This window comes from Penicillium rubens (assembly GCF_028828025.1).
Source record: "Penicillium rubens strain IBT 27055 chromosome Unknown utg000001l_segment0_segment0, whole genome shotgun sequence".
Taxonomy (NCBI): Eukaryota; Fungi; Ascomycota; class Eurotiomycetes; order Eurotiales; family Aspergillaceae; genus Penicillium; species Penicillium rubens.
The window spans coordinates 433120-456729 of record NW_026890599.1 but is presented as its reverse complement, the minus strand read 5'-3'; the positions used below and the strand labels follow the sequence as shown (position 1 = coordinate 456729).

General features: G+C 48.0%; 7 protein-coding genes across 7 annotated transcripts; 4 read left to right on the top strand and 3 right to left on the bottom strand.

Moving 5' to 3' along the window:
* Positions 1 to 369: 369 nt before the first annotated feature.
* Positions 370 to 1778, bottom strand: rho1 (Rho family GTPase RHO1). The gene is made up of 6 exons (XM_002560141.2): positions 1517 to 1778; positions 1250 to 1317; positions 1131 to 1158; positions 821 to 1018; positions 609 to 743; positions 370 to 554 (listed from the first exon to the last, which is right to left on the bottom strand). Exons 2-6 carry the CDS (start codon positions 1315 to 1317, stop codon positions 387 to 389), a joined length of 597 nt encoding a protein of 198 aa, XP_002560187.1. The 5' UTR covers positions 1517 to 1778; the 3' UTR covers positions 370 to 386.
* Positions 1779 to 4351: 2573 nt separating this feature from the next.
* N7525_000190 (mitochondrial 54S ribosomal protein uL24m) lies at positions 4352 to 5507 on the top strand (the record flags this gene model as incomplete). The annotated part of the gene is made up of 2 exons (XM_002560139.1): positions 4352 to 4768; positions 4851 to 5507. The coding sequence occupies 2 exons, from the start codon at positions 4352 to 4354 to the stop codon at positions 5505 to 5507; spliced, it is 1074 nt and encodes a 357-aa protein (XP_002560185.1).
* A 308-nt stretch (positions 5508 to 5815) lies between these two features.
* Positions 5816 to 7424, top strand: rtt106 (putative negative regulator of DNA transposition (Rtt106); the record flags this gene model as incomplete). Its single annotated transcript, XM_002560138.1, has 4 exons — positions 5816 to 5918; positions 6002 to 6343; positions 6421 to 6777; positions 6868 to 7424. 4 exons carry the CDS (start codon positions 5816 to 5818, stop codon positions 7422 to 7424), a joined length of 1359 nt encoding a protein of 452 aa, XP_002560184.1.
* A 1386-nt stretch (positions 7425 to 8810) lies between these two features.
* On the top strand, positions 8811 to 10367 carry N7525_000188 (casein kinase I; the record flags this gene model as incomplete). Its single annotated transcript, XM_061211494.1, has 5 exons — positions 8811 to 8939; positions 8993 to 9062; positions 9121 to 9269; positions 9327 to 9732; positions 9787 to 10367. The coding sequence occupies 5 exons, from the start codon at positions 8811 to 8813 to the stop codon at positions 10365 to 10367; spliced, it is 1335 nt and encodes a 444-aa protein (XP_061070720.1).
* Positions 10368 to 10860: 493 nt separating this feature from the next.
* N7525_000187 (uncharacterized protein) lies at positions 10861 to 11076 on the bottom strand (the record flags this gene model as incomplete). Its single annotated transcript, XM_061211493.1, has 1 exon — positions 10861 to 11076. One exon carries the CDS (start codon positions 11074 to 11076, stop codon positions 10861 to 10863), a length of 216 nt encoding a protein of 71 aa, XP_061070719.1.
* An 8050-nt stretch (positions 11077 to 19126) lies between these two features.
* N7525_000186 (regulator of G-protein signaling domain-containing protein) lies at positions 19127 to 20212 on the top strand (the record flags this gene model as incomplete). The annotated part of the gene is made up of 1 exon (XM_002560134.1): positions 19127 to 20212. One exon carries the CDS (start codon positions 19127 to 19129, stop codon positions 20210 to 20212), a length of 1086 nt encoding a protein of 361 aa, XP_002560180.1.
* A 1094-nt stretch (positions 20213 to 21306) lies between these two features.
* On the bottom strand, positions 21307 to 22986 carry N7525_000185 (RUS1 family protein; the record flags this gene model as incomplete). The annotated part of the gene is made up of 4 exons (XM_061211492.1): positions 21307 to 22080; positions 22159 to 22203; positions 22284 to 22624; positions 22974 to 22986. 4 exons carry the CDS (start codon positions 22984 to 22986, stop codon positions 21307 to 21309), a joined length of 1173 nt encoding a protein of 390 aa, XP_061070718.1.
* Between the last annotated feature and the right edge of the window lie 624 nt (positions 22987 to 23610).

Sequence of the window (23610 nt, the reverse complement as noted above, 5' to 3'; positions counted from 1 at the left end):
CATTTCCTGGTTCCAATTCTGGGTTCTTTTTTTTTCGATGCTTTTCGGTTGGTTTATAGTTGCCACCTCAAATTTGGCATTTGAAAATTCACGGCGTCGGAACGAGGAGAGGAAAAGAAAAAGAAAAGCCCACAGGGTTATGATGAAGACAACGCCTCCCTAGACAAATTCTGCAAATAAAGGCAAAAGAAAAACACAAGGTCGACCAGCTGAATCGTGGAAGGAAACCTCCACGACTCGAGTGCCCGGATTCGATATTATCCACAATTTCGCATGCAGGCCATGAAGCCCTCCTCCTTTCCGAGAACAATTGTTACCAATTGTTTTTCGTGGAGGCTCTCATACATATGATCTTTGCTCGAGCCAGACCACAACAATTGGTTCGTTTAGAGAATCAGGCAACCCTTGCCAGACTTGCGGCCTCCCTTGCCCTTAGTGGCCTTCAGGAGAGCAGCACGAGTGGCAGCCTCGAAGACTTCGCGGACACCCTCGTTGGTGCGGGCCGAGCACTCGAGGTACTTGTAGGCGCCAATCTTCTTGCGGACTTCCTCACCCTGCAGTTTTACATTAGTTTCTTATATATCCATCATGGAGACGGAAAAGCGTACCTGGTCTTGCGAAACGGGGCGCTGGGAGGTCTTGGCAAGCTCATCAATAGTCTTGCGGTCATCGCGAAGATCCTTCTTACAGCCGACGAGGATAATAGGGAGACCCTGGCAGAAGTGCAGAACCTCAGAAATCCACTATCGTAGTACGTCAGCATATTCGGTCCGCTTCACACCCAACCATTTTCTTCGCTTTGGGGGATGCAGGCACACACCTTCTCCTGGACGTTGTCGAGCGAATCGGGGGAGTCCACAGCGAAACAGATCAGAATCACATGTGAGTCGGGGTATGAGAGAGGACGGAGACGGTCGTAATCTTCCTGGCCAGCAGTATCCCAAAGGGCGAGCTCGACGTGCTTGTTATCAACCTCGACATCGGCGACGTAGTTCTCGAAGACTGTGGGGACGTAGACCTGACGGAAAGCAAGTCAGATTATCCATCATGAATTATGCTTCTGGCGTACAGCCCTAGGGATAGGAACGTGGTTTCGGGGATCGGAGCTTCGAGTATGGATAGGAGCTTACCTCGGGGAAGGTGCCCTTGGAGAAAACACTGTAAACTTCAGTCAGACGGCCGAACCAAAAGAGTAAACGCGGAGGTTGAGGGAAGCGCCCTCAATAAGAGAGTCACTTTCAATACTCACATGAGCAGACAGGTCTTACCGCAGGCACCATCGCCGACGATGACGAGCTTGCGACGGATCTCGGCCATCTTGATAAGGAACGAGTCAGTATAGGGGCAAATACGCAGGAAAGGACCAGGAAAGGACCAGGGAGCCCCGCAAGTCCCACAGTTTCAAGAATGAATAATTTCTAAGGACATGAGGGGGTAACATAGACAAGACGATCCAAAAGAAAGGGCGAAGTCAGGCTCCCGAGGAGGGGGGAAAAGGAAAAGGGTGATCCCATACAGTGTTCAAAGGCGCAACGGTGTAGTAGATTTAATGCAATAGATCAGCTAGTGCCAGCAGCAATAGCTCTAGAGAAATAAAGGAGATGGAGTAGGTATTTCCGATGGGAAGCGATGAAAAAAAAGACGATGGAATGATGATTTGGAGGTGGAGGAGAGAAAGATAGAAGACCAGGCCAGACAACTGAGGGCGGTGGCAGTATACGGGTATTTGTTGTTGCCAGTTGGTGTATCGGTATTGTGGCTTTTTCCCCCTGGAGAAGTTCGTGCAAAAGGTTGAGGGGAAGTATTGACCTGCGTGGCAGTCTTAAAAGGTACTACCTGAGTACGTTGTACAGCTTCTTGGTATCGGTATGCATGTGTATATAACTACATGTATATACGTTACCTTTACGGAGTACTCCGTACATTACTATGCTAGCACTTTAACTAAGTACAATGAGCACATACCCGTGTACATACAATGTACCCCCTGAGTTTTTAGGCTTCCATTTTTTTTATTTCTCTTTTTTTTACATGTGGCTTATTACATCCCCTTTTCCAAGGTTAAGAAGAGAGACGACAAGAACTTAATGGAGACACAGCCCTAAATATGTGTGGCTGAGGCCCCCAAAATAACCCGCTCCATCCACCCTATCGGTCCACTTTGTCTTTTGCTGCACCGCCAGAGCCAGCACAGCCACCCGAGGTATCTGATATGAGCAAAATGTGATATCAGCGCCCTTAGGGTTCTACTCTTTCACGGATTGGAAAATACGAAGTAACCTTGGAATGGAGTGGTTCAGTGGCTGTGTTCTCTTTGAGAGGTCTTCATTCAATTGTCCAAAACCTACATTTATGGAGAAATCCCAAGGTACCTACATATGTGCATATCCACCCTCACCGCACAAAAACATTCAAGGGCTACTATGATAATTTTCAGCTCCACGTCCTCAAATTTCGCGTACAATGTACCACCCTGCCGGGATGTGCAAGCTTCTACAAGCAATGTCCCTACACGGCTGTCCCCCAGGGCTACGGGAGTACACTGATAACCCTTACCCGAAATCCTCAGCTCGGCCAGTGAAGATCGTTCCGATAGTTCCCTGCATCTCAGTTGCTTCTGCGTTGATCTGCTTGCTGGGAGCTATCAGCATGTACTGACTATGTTGTAGGTGGAGGTCTCCAACGATCCCATGCTTTCTGCTGGCAAACCCGTCTCATTCCACATCCAGGGGTAGTCCCGACTAGCATGAATGCGTCGGCAAACCACTGGGGAAATTGACCGTGGAATTACCAATCTACTCAGAAAAAATCATCAGTACTTTACCCCTTCGCTTGCTTCCGAGCTTCCATGACTTCACCACATTCTTGAAGCCGCTGTTTTGAAAGTGGAGTTGATATATTGCCAGCTCCAATGATCGCGTTGTGCCGGCTGAAAATAGTAAACAGGGGTCAAATCCTGCGCCCACAAGCCACACGCCGTTAAGTCGTTTCTTGGAAACCAAAAATAGGAGAGCATATGTACGGAGCACGGAGTAATCCTTTCGAGGTTACTAATGTGAACGCTTTGGCACCTAATTGGATTAGCGCCAAAAGAACCTACACACTTAGAACATTATTCATATTGGTTCCATTCGCCGCTGAAAGTGGATTAATGCCACAGTTTCAGGACATAGTATGCCGGCGGGCTTTACGACCGATCTAATATGCAAAACTTGGGATACAACCCCATCGCAGATTTCGTTCATCTTAAACCCCAGGTTTTGACTAAAGACCACATTAAAGCACGCCCAGACGTCGGCAACACGTTGATCAAGAGCAAAATATGCACAAGCAAATGTTGCTCACAAAGAGGACTTTGCAATCCACTTACACCTCTTGCTCGTTTAGCTCGGCATCTTGTACCGCGGACCACACAACATACCGGTTTCTATGAAGAGTATCCAGTGTTTACTATGTCATCTGACATCTCTTACGCCCAACAAGAATTGGGAATCAATGTGTTTTTCCCCGCGCTCACTTTGGCATTCCATCGGCCTCCTATAGTCGTCATTTGAGCTTTACGCGGCAATGCCGCGTCGGTGCCCCAATTCCATGGTCTTCTGGAGTCCAGCAGTAATCTCAATCTATCAGCTCACAGTCCACACTTGTGCTTCTTGATTCTGCGAAGATGATTGCACATAAGTGTGTTCCTGTGATCGGCATTCGGAAAGTCAATGAGATTCACGACCTGTACAGGGAATCAGAAGATCCCAAACACAGATGACTTTACACATTGTCGAGCGGCACTATTCAACCACATCAGTGATCTTCAGATCCTCAGTTATAGACCTTTAATCATGATGTTGCCCGAACATCTTTATGATATCACTAAGACATCCTTTCACCTTGAGATCATCTCTATTTTGGTTATGGCCCTGGAATTTCTAATGCGACCAGTAGACTGTGATGGAGAACTGCTTGTATAAACATATCCGCAGACTCTTGAGCTTTATTGGCCTTAATGAGATCTGTCGATAGTTCCCGGGCTTCATTGTCCGTTTTCCATAGGGAGTATCTTCCTGCTGCAAATAGAGATAATTAACTATAGCTAAACTATAAAGTAAATAGTAAAAGGTATCATTTGAACCACCAAGTAGCCTGTAGTTACAATGCAGAAAGAGGGTTGGTCTCAGTATACTCGAATGTTTACATGCGGGCAGCCCTGGCCTGGAGGCGGCGGCCGTTGCTGACATAATACATATTGACCACCTGGGTCACGTGCTCAATCTGGCACCCTCAATTTTCGATCCGCGAATCGGGGATTCTAAGGCAGAGACAACGTTTCGGCCATTGCTGGACCACAACGCCCAATATGCAGAGAGTTATCCAGCGGACAGCTACAGCCCGGAGGCAGGCTCTTAAAAGGAGCCAAAAAGCTCATGAACGAGAGGAATTGTTGGAACGTGTTAGCATTCGGCGGGCGCGGAAGGACTTTGGCGGCGCGCTGTCTAGTCAATTCCAAGCGGCACGAAAGAACCGCTGGGAAGATTGGGAAAAGGGGCCCCTTGCCCCCATGCGAGACTCTGGTCTCCAGCGCACTACATATGGTGGTCAGGAGGCTTCCATCTTGCACCCGCCGCGCCTCCCTAAGCAAGAACAACGGAGGCATGTCCTCTTCGCCGAAGGTGACCGTGTCTGCGTTGTGCGAGGACGGGACCAGGGAAAGATCAACGTGATTCAGCAGGTCAACCGGGACAGCGAGACTGTCCTGATCAAGGATATCAACATGGTATGTCTCCGACGGACCAGTTATCCAAGTCATTAACATATTGGTTACTGAAACAAATCACTCACTGGCATTTTTCAATTAGGCCGACGTCATCATTCCTGAATGGGCCAAAGACAGAATGGGACACGCAGGTGATACTCAACCGCAGCCCTTCCCCGTCTCCTTTGACGACATCCGACACGTCATTCCGTTGGAAGACACGGAGACTGGAAAACTGCAGAACGTCATTGTCCAGCACGCTTATGCCGCTGGGCCGTACCACGACCGAGGCCAACACAGCAAGCTCCCAAGTTACACTCGATATGTCTCCGGCTTGGACATCGAAATCCCTTGGCCATTGGAGGACGATCCTGTCATCACCGACGGCGACATGGACACACCACGAATGGAGGTTGAGGTCACCACATTCGAACCCACACTAAAACGGCCACCTATGCCGCGAACCGTCATTGATGAGCTGCGCAACAAATACTCCAGATTCCGCACTCGACACGATCCGAAATACCTGGAAGAGAAGATGATGGAGGACTACCGCAAGGAATACAGAAACACTGTCTCCATGATGACACCGCAGACAGATGCCAAAAACATGCGGATTGCTCGACTTGCGGAAGCTAGGAAGGCGAAATTTGATGCCGAAGGGAATGGGATATTGTCACCGGACGCCATCAACTTCATTAACAACCACCTCCAGAATGCCCCAAAGACCAAGAAGTCGAAATCCAAGCAGGCTGCTTGATTAGGCGAGGAAGATGGAAGTCGGAGGAGGGGGTTTTTTTTTCTGTAGCATTGTGTACACACACCACTGTATTCTAGTATGGAGCTTTGCATTCACTCATATATCTATTTCTTGATAAAGTTATTTCAGATTTGTGCCTTTTTGAACTCATAAAGTAATCAGATATCTAACTGTACATGACCCAAGTTAGGGTTCTAGTCAATGCGGATACTTCGGGTCCACCCTTACGTTCATCCCCCAATTCTCCGACTAACCTGCAACTCTCTGCACTGCTGTTCTCTCGAACCAAAAGCAGTCGCAAGAAAAAAATGGCATTTGCCTCAATTAATTCTACGGGCGCGCCCATCGCCGTCATCGAGGAGGCATTTGCGACGGAACCCTTGCTGAAGAAGCGAGTCTACGATGCGATCGGTGCGTAACCAAAAGCGCACCCACGTTCCCAATGAACCCATCGACCTCCTGCTGACCGTCGCCAATGCGCTTTACCGTTCTAGGCTCAACACCTCAGCATAAACCTCTGCTCGAAGATCTTGCGAAATATACCTCCAGCCTGCTGGCCAGGACTGGCAACACTACCCTCCCTTCGCGGCCCCCAGCTGCTGATGGGCCTGCCGTTAAAAAGCGCAAGCTTCAGAATGGAGACTCGGAGACTGCGCAGGCGTCAGTCGACCTGAAAGATGGCAACGCGCCAGTTCAGTATTACGTTCAAGATGTTTCATTCTCTACACCGCAGAGGAAGAAGCTTACGCTCGAGATCACTGCTGGGCATCCGTATCTTCGGGCAAGGAATCAAGCTACGAAAGAGATTGAATTCGGCGTTTCTATGGATAAGATTCGTGAGTTTGAACCCGAAAATATTTTCCTCCAAAAATATTATTTTGGGAATTGCTAACATGACCCGTTGCTAAATTAGGACATGCGCTCTGTCTTCCTGTGCCGGAGAAGACACAGAAACAGTTCAATTTTTGTATCATTCCCGAGTACGCCGATGGCATCACACCCCCGCCCGAGGGAACAGCAGCCTCCGAAGCTATGGTGTTTACGATAGCCGACGGACCAGCCAAGGCAGCATTCTCAGGAAATGGGAAACAACTTGGCCACGGCCCCGGTGAATCGGCTGAGGCATTTATTCGCAAAATTCTGAATGAGAACATGTCTCACACCAATGTTGTGCGCCCTGATGATAAGCAGTTCGTCAGTGCCATGCCCGAGGCGCACCGAAAGGGCGAGAAGGCATACCATGTCAAGGCATTCCGCGGTAGCAAAGAAGGTATGTTAATATTCCTATCTCCGTTTACCTGGAGGCCATTGGGATTTGGTTTTAATCTGGATCATTCTAACATACTTTGGCTTGCGCTAGGCTATCTCTTCCTCCTTTCAACCGGTATCTTATTTGCGTTCAAGAAACCGCTTCTGTTCTTTTCATTTGCTACCATTGACTCCGTCTCGTATACATCCGTCCTGCAGCGGACATTCAATCTCAACGTCATGGCTCGCCCGGAGAATGGCTCTGAAGAAGACAACCAAGAATTCGAATTTTCGATGATTGACCAGGACAATTTCTCTGGGATCGATACTTACATCAAACGGCATGGGCTCCAAGATGCTAGTCTCGCAGAGGCGCGGCGCGCCAAGGTCTACAATGTCAATAAAGCGGGCGGAGAGGACACAGCAGCTTCCACCGGCGAGGCAGCCGGTGAAGATGAAAGCGAGCTCCAGAAAGCCCAGCGGGAGCTTGAAGACCAAGAGGATGAAGAAGAGGAAGACTACGATCCCGGCAGTGATGATAGTGAAGGCAGCGGGTCCAGTAGTGAAGAAGACGACGAGGACGATGAGGATGCTGGTCAGGACAGTGATGAAGACATGGTTGAGAATGAACTTGGGAGCGAAGCTGAGGACATTTCCAAAGACCATTAGGGCGCAATCAATACGGAGCCGTTTGTCACGATATCTGCTATAATGTAACGATACTAGGATTTAGATTCCATTGACACTTGCGATTCGTATAGTCGATCTTTATGGTGGACATGTCATATCGAAGTCTAGAAACCTAGACATATATCACAACCTAAAGTTGTACCTTCGTACAGATGTGTACTTTATAGAGTCAATTCGCAGTGATCGACTTGACCGGGTTCCTGCCAAGACGGTAATATTACCACCTGATTAACCCGCATTCCAGACCGATTCCAGACGGGAACTCCCCTGAAAGAAAAAAAAAAAAAAAAAAGATGCTATTCGGGCTCAGTCCCCGATTTTAATTCCTTCCTTTTTTTTAGAAAGAATAAAAATAAAAATAAAAAACCATATGTGCCTCTACCCGTGGACATAGCCGATACATACCCTCCCTGATATTTTCGGTGCCTGGTTAATGCAGCCCTGGAGGTTGAGCCGCTGCGGAAGCGCCGAGGAGGTCTGAGCTAAGTGCAGAGTACTCCGTAGTACGGAGTAGCTAGATACAAGATAGGTAATATTCAAGAGTGGCCAATTTGGTTCAAAATTTCATTTGAATAAGGGTAAGCCTTTCTATATGGGTAGAGAACAATGAAGATGATGGCCTCTGATAGGTCTCAAAGAGAAGATTTCCCCCCAACCCCAAAATTACCATACAGTATACACCCGTGACCGCCAGTTCCTGCGCTCACCCCCATGTCTTTTACCAATACACACCCAATACACTCCGCTCCCTGTCTCTCCTAGAGTGTTGCACCTTCCCTTTCTCTCCTCCTCCATCTTCCCCCCTTCTCAGGTCCTCTGGTCTATCTTTGAACCACTGCTCAGTGCGGCTCGTACTCGCAGTAGGTCGAAGTACCCTGTGTTGTTTTTCCTTTTTCACCCTTTACTTTGGCCTGGCTACAACCTCCGACTCCAACCCCAGCTCCTTCCTCACTTCCGACCGTCAAAAAAGGACCCACGAACGCCTCAATTATTGTTCAGTACTGCCAATTCCGCCTGTATTTGGTTGTCCCGGCTTCATACGTCCCTACGTCCCTTTGATCTCGTCCCGATTGTGCATTCCCGTCCGCCGCCCTGTCTCCTTTCATCGCTGTCACCGGTACATCGGCTATTGGGCAAATAGCTCCCATTGAGTCTGTAAGAACTGCTTCGGTCGGTAAAAACAAAAAAAATTAGAGGTTATTGTGATGTATGTGATCAAACTGTGATATCGCTTTCATCGTCGTCCGACTTGGTATATGCTGACTGCGCCCAGTGATAGTATCAATCACGTGTCTACGTCCCTGAAGCCATTCCCCGTGATCCAGGGTTTCTCTTCCGCGGGTTACAATCCTTGCTCCCGAATCCATGGCCTCCTCGTCGTCAAATGTGGTGGGTGTCCACTACCGTGTGGGCAAGAAGATCGGTGAAGGCTCCTTTGGTGTCATCTTTGAGGGCACCAACCTCCTGAACAACCAACAGGTCGCCATCAAATTCGTATGATCCCCTTCTCCTTTGTCGCGCGAGCCTCGTGGCTGACCTGGAATTAGGAACCCCGGAAAAGTGATGCACCCCAGCTCCGCGATGAATACCGGACGTACAAGATTCTGGTTGGATGCCGTAAGTATTCCCAGATGTAGGGAGATGTGGTGTTGTGCGCTCTTCTAACTTGATTCAGCTGGCATTCCCAATGTCTATTATTTCGGACAGGAGGGCCTGCACAACATCCTCGTTATCGATCTTCTTGGCCCTTCTCTAGAGGATCTTTTCGACCACTGCAATCGCCGCTTCTCCACAAAGACTGTTGTGATGGTAGCCAAGCAGATGGTGCGTTCTTTTTCCCTGCTTGAAATTACAATATGAACCATAGCTAACTGCGACTAGCTTTCTCGCGTTCAAACGATCCACGAGAAGAACCTCATCTACCGCGATATCAAGCCAGACAACTTCCTTATTGGCCGGCCATCAACCAAGGCTGCCAACGTTATCCACGTGGTTGACTTCGGTATGGCCAAGCAATACCGCGACCCCAAGACCAAGCAACATATCCCTTACCGCGAGCGTAAATCTTTGTCTGGTACTGCTCGTTACATGAGTATCAACACACATCTGGGTCGTGAGCAATCTCGGCGAGATGACCTGGAAGCTCTCGGTCATGTCTTCATGTACTTCTTGAGGGGCGGCCTTCCCTGGCAGGGCCTGAAGGCTGCTACCAACAAGCAAAAGTATGAGAAGATCGGCGAGAAGAAGCAAACGACAGCGATCAAGGACCTCTGCGATAGTTATCCAGGTATGTTATCTCACTTTTATCCATATCCCATTCATCTGCTAATCACTCCGCCAGAAGAATTCAACAAGTACCTGAGCTACGTGCGCAACCTCGGTTTCGAGGACACTCCTGACTACGATTATCTCCGTGATATCTTGACACAAGCTCTCAAGAACGCCGGCGAGGTGGAGGATGGAGAGTACGACTGGATGAAGCTCAACAACGGCCGGGGCTGGGACTATAAGTCCTACTCATCTCAGGCACATCTCCACAATCAGCACCAGGGCTCGTCCGGTCGCGACCAGCATGCAAGGGAGCTCCGTAACAGCCAACGTCCCGGAGTGACAGCCGACCGTTTAAACGCCGCGCAGCCCCCGCCTCCTTCTCCAGTCAAAGTTGGAGCTGGAAAGACGCGCGAGCGCCCAAGCGCCGGCGGCATGCCTCCCAAACGCCAGAGCGCGGGGGTGGAAGCATCGACTCCGGCCGCGTCGACCCAGGCACAGTTTCAAAACTCCAATGCCCACCTCCCCGGTCGCAACGGAAGTCCAGGGAACCCGGCATTGAGTAACCAACAGGCCCTTGGTGGCCAAGGTGCCCCTGAATCGCCGCCCACTTTCACGCAGAAGTTGATGAAGGCTCTGTGCTGCGGTAGGTGATTCGGCTGTGCTGCATCACCTGAGCGCCCAGCTCATCTCAGGATCCAGGTTGAATTCCAATCAAATGAACCGACGGCGCATTTAGACCTACCGCGCCACGCTTTCACCTCTGCTTCCTGCCCTTCATGTCAGAAAACGGCCTAAGAAGGTCTGCATGGGATTTCTTTCTTTTACTCTTGTTTACTTTCGCCTCTCGCACCGTTCTTACCTTGTGTTCAAGTGGTTAGCGCCGCTTGGCCGAGCAAGAATCGCGCTTCTCGGCCTATATCACCTTCTGGCCATTCTCTTTTTGTCCCATTCGATCCTTCAGCCTATACATATGACTGTGGGTAGGAACAACTTTTCTCTCATTGATGTTACGTCTCATCACTCTTTCATGGTGCTACGACTCGGAACGGCGAACTTGTGAGAGTTTTGTCTTTTGTTTTCGATTTCGCTTCCTTGTCTCGTCACTATATCCGGCGTGCACCGTTTAATATCAACCCTTGGTCTTTCAAACGGGCAGGTACTCATTGGTTGATCCTCCAATGCCATTGATTTGCGGCGCGCCGCCCTGGGACCTTGTTTCTTGCGCTGGCTCGGGAGACAAAACAACTTGGATCAATGGCTTCAACCCCCGCACGAGAATTGACAAGGCCGACACAAATACGCCCTGAGGATGAACCGAGCTGCGAGAGATGGCAATCTGAATTGATTGACCATGGGCCATGCTTGTCCGTGTCTGTATACTTCTCTCGGTCTCGTTACGTCCTCTTTATCAACCGGATAAGCACGCCGAACAACTCTCGTTTCTATTTGGGTGCTTTATTTCCTCCAGTCCGTCTACCATGGTCCTGTCATTCTTGTTATTTCCTATCCTGTGTGCATCCGGGAGAAAAGATCCTTTCCACTACGTGGTCTTCATTATTGCATGCAAAGCCTAGAGGAAGAGCATGTTGCATATATCCCCCTTTCCCCGTTCCCCCTTCGCATCAACCGCCTGCTCTGCCCCTTTGATTGTTCCAAAGATCTATTGTCCATGTCTATAATCGTCTTTTGTTGTTTTTTTTCCTTTCTTGCTCTGTTTCAGAAGCGAGTTTTTTGTTACTGGTAGGCATAAGATAGCATTCTTCTTTTTTTTCATTTGGTCTGTTCTTTTTACAAGTCTTTTGCAGTTCATTCGTACGGCGTATATAAATAATTCCTGTAATAAGAGCCATTTCATTTTTATATCCTCTATTCTTGATCTAGTCTAGGCATGTAGATGTATAGTTGTGTTGATTCTCCTTTGATAGATATATCAAGGTTGAGACCACGCGTGATCGATCGCCCTGATAACACTCGATTTCCCATCATCGACTAGCCTGGCGACAGTAATCTGAATTAGAGGCATCTTGCAGCGTAACGGGTGTCCCTAGGTCCGGAAACAATGGAATGCAAGCCAGACAAATCACTAGACCTTATTAAAAGGATACCCTTCTTGCGTTCAACGGTTGATCTATTTCATCCTACCTAAAGCACGTAAGTCACTCATACACCATGTCTTATACTACCGAGATCCGCGAGAAGGTATTCGATATTCGAAAAGACCGCGGCACAAAGACTTGTGGTCAAAGCACGTACAGATTAATTGGACTCATGAGCCTCTTGCTGCGAAAGTAGCTGAGCTTCATAACCATAGTGGTTTCATCGCCACAACACCATTTCTTGCGAACTTCAATGAGCGTGTTGTATGACAGCCGCGTCACTTATTTACCAATTGCCAGCATCTACAAGCTACATCTTCACTTGATGAACCCGCTTAATCGGGCCTGGCTGGTGGCTGTCGTCAGGATCTTCGGTTCCAGGGAATTGGCGATGGATGGAACCGGCAATGGAAGGGATAGGGAGACGAGAAGAATGTGAGTATGTGATGGGTTGCTGATTCCTTGAAATCACCTTTGATTTCACTATCGGGCTGCTGAACAAAGCTGTTTCGATCCATGTCCTCGGATATGTTTATCTTGGTTCGAGGTATTTTGATGGAATAGTACGCTTGGACACGTTACAGGGGATAGAATACAGGAGGACTTTCACTATTTCATGTCTTCTGATAAACAAAGAGATATCAAATCAAAGATCTGCGAGGCTACAGCCTTAGCCTGATATGTTTTATCTCTTCATCTGGCGTACGCGCCGAGTAGATGGAAGCCCCCGGTAAGTGTAACTCATAGAATGGACCTAGTATAGTCACCCTAGGACAAACACTTGGTATAATCAGCCTAAAATATCCAAGGGACGCGCAGTGCGGAAAGCCCACGCACAATCATGGTCTTTCCGTTGCCACCACCGACACCTACTTCGTAACCGTTCTGCAGCTCTCCATGACACGCTAATGCAAGGATCACCAGTCCACGGCATGTTATAGCATGACGTAGGTCACCCGACCTAGTACCCTGCTAACAGGGAGTAGTCCAGCGAGGATATGACATTTCTCCCATACAATGGTGTATATGTTGTATGCTCAAAGTAGTATGTCTCAACAAACAAGCCTTACCCAATTCAGTGCAGAATATGTGCATGGGAAATGTAAAGCAAAGCAACCTCAATCCCTGACATGTCCATCTTAAGACTAGAAAGAATGTGTCGATAACCATCATATGATATCGAAACTACCGAGTACAACATTGTGAATGTCGATCATCGATCATCATCCCCAGACTCTGCAGAAACAAACATAAACTCTAATGTCCCAATTCACAACTTGTATCCCTTTTGCCCTAAAGCATAAACTGAATATCAACCCCATGACCCAATAAGCAAGCCCTTTCCCACACAGACACACTCCACGGATATACATATCCCACCACCCGTACTTAACTAGGACCCAATAGTGATCGAAGATCGCCACCGAGAAAGTCGTTTATCATGGCGCAGTCCTAGCCCACCAATGATATCCACCGAGTGCCCCTGCATGCGCATGGAGAGCAGTGAAATAACAGTGAATACGGATATGCACCAGCCACCCAACGACCCAGCCAAGACCCAAGAGCATCCACAGAATCCCAATCCATACCCAATGCCGCCTACGTGAATCCAGTAAGAGAAACATCAACCCCGCTTGGGATCTACTTTCGGTCCACCTTGCAGAGCAATTCAGATGCCGGACAGGGCAGCCAGTTAGAGCGGATGGTGCTTATTGGGTTTCTTGTAATGTGTACTGTATAAAAGTGTAGTGTAATATGCCTTCAAATGTTTAGCGTTGGTCCATCCCGAGGCCTTTCCCCCGCATTTATCTCCTTCCCCGCTTGGCGATTTAGTCTTGGCGTGGCTGGAGCTAGGCAGAGGAGTTTCTTCCTTTTTCTCTTTTTCTTCTTCTTTTTTCTTCCTTTTTCCCTTTTTACCTTGCTTTTTGTGCATGGGTGTGGACTTTTGCGGGGATGGGCTGGTTAACCACTTCGTGATTGGGTTGGGATTTGCTGGACTCTTGCTGGACGAGTGTTTATTGGTTTGGGAGCTGAGGTTGAGTTTGAGCTTGGGCTTCCAAGGCTGGTTTATTGACAGGGTACGTCTTTGGGGTTCCATGTAGGACTTTGCTCCCGTCATCCCGCCTATATTTGTGATAAGGGGGGTAACATATGTACTTTAGTGTACAACATACGGAGTAATTAGGGTTTAATTGCACGTTATTATTCTGCTACCACATATATGGTTTGAGCTATTGGAGTCTTGCGTGTGATACTGAATATCTTACCCAGGTGGAATTAGGTTCGGGGGAATGCCGATGCTGGACAGGATCGACTTGCCTATATAACATGCAACACACCATCTCTATGTTGTATACTCCGCACTCCGTGTTGAGTACATTGACGTAAGCCACTAAATCTAATCACAGACACTTAAATTGACTACTAATGCAATGGGATCTTGTCAGTTCAGGCGCTAACATGAAACAGTTTCCGAGACTGGATTCCTACAGTAAGCACCGCATACCGAGGTCCGGACTCCGTACACTCCGGAGACCGGAGTGCATATCAAGCGGAATAGCACCCGAACACTCAGTAAATTGGATCCCGGGTCGCTTATGGAGTAGATAATAGTCAGAGCTATCTGTGGGAGCCCAAGACCCATCAAAGAGAAAGGATTCTTAGCGCCCAAGGTGATAAGACCAGTCTAGACTAAACTCGTCAAATGAGAAAACATATCCTTTCCCATATCTAACGATTAAATTACACTTACTCCATACAATATCCAGGGCTGAGCGTTTCACGTAGCGCCGGGAGAATATATCCAGAGAGTCCAGAATCATCACAACAGCCCCCAAAGGACTCGAGCTCAGATTTGAAACAAGCCTAGAGTCGATCTCGATCAATTCTTTTGTGATCGTACGTTCTTATTATTATTATTTTCAACAACTGTCTGAGCAACCTTGGAAGATTGCAGTTGAAACAGTGGAGAAACATGAGGTCATCCGCGGCATCTGCCGCCTGATCGACTACGCTGTGCTGTTTTGGGCTTTGGGTGACTCTTCCTTGTATTCCACTCCGTACTCCGTTGTTGTCTTAATTCTGTCCGGTTTATCTTATGTCTTGTTCAGACAACCTAGAAGGGGCTGTGGAGATGTCCCACTAGTCTAGTGACAGGGATATGTATTGTTTCTCTTCAAAGATCATCCCGTGCGGATCGGCAATCTTCTTAGCTGTTTCTTCGAGACTGGCTCGACTTCTCATATGACACTTTTCGGCAATTTTTATCCCTGTCATGACTCCATTCTAGTCTGCTGCACATCATCACACCATAAAACGATATTACAGGCTAAAGCCGAAGGTTTCAGGGGGTAGATCCGGGGTGCGTGGTTATGTTTTCTCCTTGCTGGACTGTTTAACTATGTCGTTATAGCTTGGCTATCATTTTGCTTTTACTACAACATATATTACACCGAATCCATTATATAATTGTAAATACATATATTATTGGAACGAGAAATAGTCAGAACCTTGTGTATTCCGTATAGCAAACTCGCTAAGACACCAAGGTTCATATGGATGGCACTATCGTCAAGGATCGTGCAGGTATTAATGTGGTGATGCAGTCAATAATGACCATGCCACCCCTGCCCAACCCCCCAACTCTGGCCAGTGACGGAAAACGGACATGTCCAGGTACTACAGCAAACATCCTGGTGACAATCCTTGAAGCTCTCTGCAGGTTTTACATTAGAAATGTGCCACAATCTGTCCTCCACAAAAAGGAACCGACGTGCGTCAGAAAACCCCATCCACGCGAGGGAAAATATAAATAAATTAAGAATAAAACAAGAGAAAAGAGACAGCAAGGGAAAGAACACGAAAGAAGCAAAATAAAAAGCCTCACCCCCCTTCCCACTAGCAAAATACATAATTCCCCGTATGAGGACCTTCCGTAGCGCCCTACGGAGTACTGGAAATGTACCCCATACATAAACAGCAGGACACATCCATTAATAATGAATAAATAAATAAAAAGAGAGACAGAACAAAAAGAGGAAAGAGTCAATAACCCCCTCGCTAAACGGGACATTGTTCTAGACGCATTCAACCCCATTACGCTAGTAAGAACTAAAAGGGGAGAGAACGTCGCCAGCCAAGGTAAGGGCGCATCGTGATCCCGTGCGCACCGATGTGGGGGTGTGATGCCTTGGATGTGGATCTGTGTTTTTTTCTCTTTTTCCTTTTTCCTTTTTCCTTTCGATTTAGCCTACGGAGTAGAAAATTGGGGGGGGTTTGGGGTGGCTTAGTGGCTTAAGAGGCTTTCAGGTAGCCTTGGGTGGATATTCATGGTATCCTTGTCCCTGGTTAAATACGGGATCTGCGGTATCGCTGCGTGGTGGTGGGTGGGCTCTGTGATTGGAGCTAACCTGCCCAGGTGGTCTTTGCTAGGCGCGTGGGTTTCCCGGGGATAAGAGCGGTATTTCCTGCGCGTTATCGCACAGGTGCTATTGGGGTTGGCGTGTTGCTGGGCACTTTTTGCTTTTTGTTGCTTTGCATTCCAACGTATGTTGTATGTTGTATGTGAATGCCGCCGGTGGTCCGTTTAGCTATTTATCTGCATGCTGTTGTATGTTGTTCTCTTGTTCTATTGTATAACATATGACAGTTCCTTTAACGGTCTGTGCTCCAATTGAATTTGTCAGTTGCATAACGCAAAAGGAAAGATGGACGGTTTTGCTGTCTGACCGTTGGTGTTGCAGTGATAGTTGGTTCTACTATTAATCTGGACTTGGGATGGACAGCAAGTAATAAGAAAATGATTCTTTCCAAGGTTCATTTGCCTCATAACCTAATCGGTATGTGATCTCGTGATCTATTAAAAGAATAATCTATCCATGTTCTAGCCTCTACCTACTCCGGATGCCATCCAGATATGCACATAACATTGACTCTTATATCTTCGGCTGTCAAAGTCAAAATGTGTGGTGATAGGAGAACCAAGCTTCAAAGAGCCATGTCAACAGCAACCCTATCCTGGCCCAGAGCGTTGCAGAACCTTAAGGTCTATGACACAATCTATGTCTGAATCATGTCAACTCGTACGTATGTGATAATGTCATGTCCTACTCTGTAGGATCTTCTTATCTGGGTAGATGGTGAGAAGACGAGAGGTGGATCTACAACGCCGGAGGTCCCTGTAGCCTCCGGACAGATCTCTCCAGCTCCTAACTCTTGGCTCTCGGTTTCAATCGGCAGTACACCCACTTTTATGTGGCTACTCCGTACAACATATATTGCAAGGTATGAGCCATTATTTCAGCCACTATACTCTACCTAGGTATAGTCTCAGGCACAAAAAAGGAAAATTACAACCAACGATCGCCATGTCAATCGTGAGGGATGACTTGGCATGCATAGAAATGCGTATGCGTCCTACAATATTGCTAAGTGGGTAGACTCGGGAGACGAACAGAGCATGAATCATTAAGTGGCAATATCCGGATCTACAAAAAGAAAACTCTGATTCCACGGGTGACTGTGGAACTCGAGTCCGTTCAGGGGGGTCAGATCATTTCTCATGATATGAATGTCCCAATTGAAATTTTCAGGATTGACGGATGTGGCGATCGGGTGGATTGGCAGAACTAAAGTGCTTCGACGGGGTTTTCTAGAATTCTAGAAGGTCTGGGCAGTTCCGGCTGCGGCCACACTGGTGAATCCTAAGCCCTTGCGCAGTTGATACTTTATACTCCGTATACAGAGTAGCATTCAATTGAAAATTCTGTCTCTGGATTTCGCTAGACTCTACTCATCTTCGTAGTTTATTCCAAAATCGGTTTCTAGCATCTTTCGCCTCCACCAAATCAAGGCTACATTGTATAATTTCTCTCATACGTCGCACGTTGTGCCTTGCTAAATCCCTGTGGATTCCACATATGCGTTCACGAGTCCCGAGTATGTATGTCCTATTTAATTATGGAGAGACATAAAAAGACAAGCTTGTGCGACATTCCAGTGTGGTACAAATGATCCTCAAGAACCGGGTTTGGAATGATCGGCAGGGCCATATTGGCATCGAACACAAGCCCTAACTAGTGTGCCGATATTATATTATTTGATATGTTTGAGTTTCCATCGTCAAGGTGACAGGGGAGGTTTTGGATGACGTGCAAGACAAAGTAGTTTGGAACCTTGGAAGAGTGAGTACCTTCGATGCAAGGGAGAGAATGCCGTGACACGGCCTCATCGTGTATTTTATTGGTATTGGTCTGGTCATTCTGTTAAAATACCACAGAACCGTGGGTCGAGGATTGACATTCCGGTCTCGGATGGCGTGCTAGCGGCCGGGAGATAAGAGGTTATCGTGAATTAGAAAGTAGATATAAGAGGTATATCTCAAAAGGAAATCGTAAATGGACAATGCGTTGTAACGGAGTACTCCGTAGGATAGTAGAAAAATGAATCTCGAATCATGGAAGAGTTCCTCGTGTTCCATGGTGGAGTTCAGGGGAACGAAAATTCAAACTCGCCACGTTGGGCGCATTGGTCGTTTTTTTTTCCAGAACCCGTGGAAGCTTACACGTATGACTTCTGGAAGGATTATGGAGTGATTGTTGATCAAAACAAGGACAGACACATGTAGGTTACATAATACTCAGTTGATTTTGAGGTGCTCTCATACTTGCATTTTAATCTCGACAGAAGACTGTCGTATTTCTACATTTCCAAAGTATCCCTTGCAGATCTTAGGCGCTTGTTCAAACGTGAGAGTTCAGCGTGTCGCCACAATAAGACATAAGTCAAAACCAATCAGAAAATTCCATGAAGAGAAAACGCCGAAATAATCCAAATTAAGAAATAGAAAAGAGAAAAAGAGAAAAAGAGAAGAGAAAATAAACCAAAAAAGGGAAAAAAAGAAAAGAAAAAGAAAAAAGCAATTATGACATCTTATCGAAAGAGGGATCCACTTGGGCGCAGAAACTAGTTTAGCGTCCCCATCTAGGTCCACTTGAGTCTACTGAGGTGCCCCCCCCCCGTAACCCCATTACCTAGGGTATCGTCATGAATGATTCCAGAATCCGCCCTTTGCCCTTTTTATTCTTCTTCTTTAGTGCTTGCATTTCCGCTTGGTCTCTTTTTTCCCTCATTATCTCATTCTATAATAAACAAAACCCTCCCTTCCCTGGCATTCTACTACCTGTGTTGCCAATCCTATATGCCTGTATCCCGATAATCTGCCGCTCTTTTAACAAGCTGGAGCCTCGTCCCACAGGCAGGGGACGGCCGGTGAGAAAAAAGCCGTTCAAGGGTCCCCGACGCACACTATACGCTATGCTTAAAAAGAAGACGTTGGCTCCGTCCCTCTTCTTCCGGAACCACACTCCTCACACTCCTACCGCAACCCCCGAATTGTCCCCCACCTCCTCAGACAGCGACTCCGAAGAGGACATGGAATCGTCTGGCTCCCGGCCGGCCAGCCTAGCTATCTCGTCGGGGGCCTTTTCTATGCGCCCGACGCTCGACGAGGTGCTGGCCAACATTGCTCCTCCCCCATACACTTTGAGCGCCTTCATGGCCTACCTCTCCCAGAACCATTGTCTCGAGACCTTGGAATTCACCATGGAGGCCAACCGATACCGGGATTCCTACTACGCTCTGGCCGAACGACTTGGTGTCGCCGCTTTGGAATCGGATTGCCCCGAATCTCAGCACCTGCGAATGCTCTGGAAACGCCTATTGACTGCATACATCTTCCCGGGGTCGCCGCGAGAGATCAACCTGTCGAGCGAGGTCCGAGATGCGCTCCTGCAGTACAAGAGCGTGTCTGCACCGCCCGTGCCAGAGACGTTAGATTCCGCCGTGAAACGCATCCATGACTTGATGGAGGAATCCATATTTCTCCCCTTTGTCAACAGCCACACCACCTCCCCTTCAATGGGGCCCTCCGAGCCCTTCATGGGGCCCGACGACTTCATGAGTCTATCATCGACGAGTCTTGACGAGCACCCGATGAAAAGAGTCCGGTCGCGCGTGTCGAAGCGCACCTCCCCGCAGTCGTCTACCAAGGATCTTCCCGCGACGGGTCACAACCGCTCAACCATGTCCCTCGGCGCCGTGCATGCTATCGGCAAACGCACTTCCGGCGCCCTTGTCAGCACCAGCACCAGCGGCGAGTCGGCTTACCTGTCTCTGACCGATGACTCTGGATCTCCGCAGTCCAGTCCCACCGCCGAAGAGCCCATGACGCCTCCCACCACCCCGCCTGCCAGCGAGCCGCATCTGCCCATGCAAAGTCCCAGGTTTCGCACCGAGAACCCTTGGAAGAAGATGGGTATGAAGCTTGGCTTTAAGAAGCGTTCCACTGGAGGCAGCAGCGGTGGCACTCGCGATCCTAAGATTCTTGGTCTTGACGACTAATTGTCTTCTCTTTCCTCCCTTTTTGACCCGGACCCTGGTCGACACAAGACCTACAAAACACTTTTTTTGTCTCTTGACTCACGACAACTACGAATCCCCGCAACGACACTTCTCATCTCAACACACTTGCATGAAATACCGAAATGCATCATCCCACGACTTCATTCTAGCCTTTGTCGAGCGTTTATATTGGCGGTGTATGAGAGCATGACGCATTGAAAGCATATGAAACCGGCGTTTTCTTTGTTATTTGTTATTTTTTATTTTTTTTCGTTCATGGGATGTCTCCGGCCGAGCATCCTATCTTCCCAACTTCACTTGACACTTTTTTTTGGCGGCGAAATGGCATCACGGGAAAAGAAACCCATATATATCATATCATGTTCTCATCTATAGATTGGATAGAGGACCTGTTGGCTTTTCAGGTCTTCTGGACACGGCGTTTTGTCGAGACATTGTCTTGGTCTCTCTCCCACTGGGATTTCATATTATCGGAATCAATAGACTTGATACCCCCTCTTCCAATAACTTCCTTTGAACAGTAAAAACCGTAAATAAAGTATAAACTGTACTTTCGTAGTCTTGAATTCCAAGACCTACATAGACCATGCATTCGACCGTTAGGGCAATTCCAAACTCAACAAAACTAAGACCTCGACTCGTACATTCCCGTGTCTCAATTCAACTTGAAAAGTACCGTCCTCCGAGCAGGCATCCGAGTATCCTCTCTCAAACCCGAAACCAATCTTGTCTAGACCTTCCTCGATTCTCCTTGATTCTCCTTGTCACACACGTCGGACACCCACACTCAGACATGTCGAGAGCCCGGGGAGACGTACATATTGACTTCCAAGTGTTGTACAGATGCACACGTAACCCCTCCCAAAGTCTTCCAAGGTTCGAAGGTTAGTGTTAATGTGATGTCTTCGGCACTGCGTCGGAGGATGAGTTCCTATTTGACTTTGTTTACATTTACTACATGTAGTTATAGGATATGTTGAGCGAGTGGAATCTCTTAAGGTAAAAGGTAAAAGGTAAAACCAATAAAACCAAAAACCAAGAATAAACGAAGTCAAGTAAATCAATAGACAATATCAAAGCTCAATCCTCCGTCCAGCCCTCGTCTCCAAAGCCGCAATATCAACATCCCACCCAACACCACCCAGTTCCGTGAGATATCTCTCAAAGCGCGCATCAGCATTCAACAACCCAAGCGTCCTCTCAACAACAGCGAGAACAGCATCAACAGAAAAGCCCGTTGTAATCCGGACCAGAACCCTTGCAGCCAGTAAAGCATGAGCCCACGCCTTCAACTGATGTTCAACAGTACACCCCCGTTTCAGGAGAATCGAAGCATGCCATTTGACATTCCCCCCACTTGTCAACGGCACGAGAAATAATATATAGGACTCATCGGCGAAAATAGCCGCAAGTCGCTGTAGCGGGAGGGTGCGCGGGAATGATGTACCGGACACGGAACCGAGGAACGTAGACATGGACACGCCTATCTGTGCGGATCCGAGAGGTTGGGTTGTATGCGTCGAGTGCTGCGTCCACTGTAATACCCCGTCTCGGTGGAAGATGCGCTCGTGCTTGGATACCTGTGCGGGTGTGAGGACTGTCCATTCGCTTTTGGTTTTAGATAGGCTTGGCGTAGTATCAAGTTCAGGATCGAGATCTAGTGATAGATTCCTGTCTGAGTCGAAGAGTGTTGAGAAGACGATGTTCGCGCGCTGGCGGTTTAGACTTGTCATTTGTACGGCGCGCACGGCGGCGTAGTTCATGCTTAGATGTAGGGCTAGGAGGATTAGGAGGATGAGCCAGGTTGTGCTGAAGCTGGTTATGTGGGATATGACCACGGATCCGACCTGGGTTTGTTGTTAGGGTGGGTTTTGGTTTGGGTTTGATGGAGAGAGGAGGATGAGGATGAGGATGAGGATGCTTACCAACATGCCGAAAAGAGAAATGACAGTCTCCTGGGATGAATCTTTCTACACAGCAAATAGATGAAGTTAGCTCTGCCTATCAATTTCCAACGAGACGATGCATCGCAGAATTTGAAGACACATACCGCATTGAGCTCCGCTAGATTCCCCCATTTGGCAAAATGAGCACTCAAGCTCGCCTTCGAGCTACCCCCTGCTACGCCGCAGAGGGCCCTGAGGACACCGGCTGTGCTGAGAACAGCCACCCGTGCCGGTCCGGCGGGAACACCTGGCGAGAGACAGTCGAGGATCATGGCGATGTCGTTGAAGACGTCTGCTGCCAGTCGGTAGGTTTTGCATTCGGGCTCGAGGGCGGTGCCGATGCGGTGTGCGAAGCAGATTGTTGCAATGCGGCCCGATATATCTTGGAGGATATGTAGGAGTAGTGCGGAGGTTGGAGAGGCGTTGGCGTTGCCGACGCCGACTCCTGTATGTTGGGTTGGGTGTCAGTTGCTTTGCCCTTTGGGTTGGTCTATGGAGTTGGGCTGGATGGGATATGGACCTTGAAGAACCGCTCGGGAGGAGAGGAGGCCTGCTATTGAGCTGCAGAAGGCTTGAAGGGAGTCCTGTTTGCGGTGGATTGGTCGTCAGTTCTATGTACTAGGTGTATCTTTGATATTGCTGGTATGGTAGAACAAGGTACTTCGGGCCAGAGGCAGAAGCCTCTGGAAGCCGGGGATTAGATGCTCACAAAGATTTGATATCTGGCGTTGATATTAGTATTTTTGTGGACCAGGGATGTTCATGCATTTCAACACGCTCCTGTCTGTACTCACGGGAGATAGTCATCGCTGACACTTTGGGGGTATCCGGAAGGAAGAAAAACATCACTCAGCGAGCTGATTATAGGCTTGGATGACCATGGTGAAGTAGATGAAGAGGAGCTCTGTTGTATTAAGTCAGTTAAGATCGAAAACTTGGTATTTGATATAGCGTTTGTAAGTTTTCCGATTCATGCAATGACATCCATATATTGAACCACATCATAAATCGAGATTTTGAGCACAATCCATATACTATTGCATGAGAGTGTATCTGTGTTCCTGGGAACAGATTTGCTATGAAGGGATTGGCAAGTACCCGAGGACATGAATCTGCATGCTGGCCTGCTAGTAGGCAAGATGAAACACCACATCTAGACCTGACTTGGCTTGTGTGCCGTTTCAAACATCCAGTGCGAGGAAAATACAATGGGAGATTAAGAAATGACCACTTACTATTACATCTACTCGACCCGATGTCTTGGAAGTGATTGAGGAAGCGACATCTCCCGAGTAGATGTAGCTTGCAGTAGGATTTCCAGCCTCGTCTGTTTCCCGAAATGTCAGCCTATTCGTCTCGCTGATATGGGAGGTCATGTTCAATCCTCTGGATGTGAAGTAGACAAGGGTCGGATCGAGGTAGAGTCGGGGA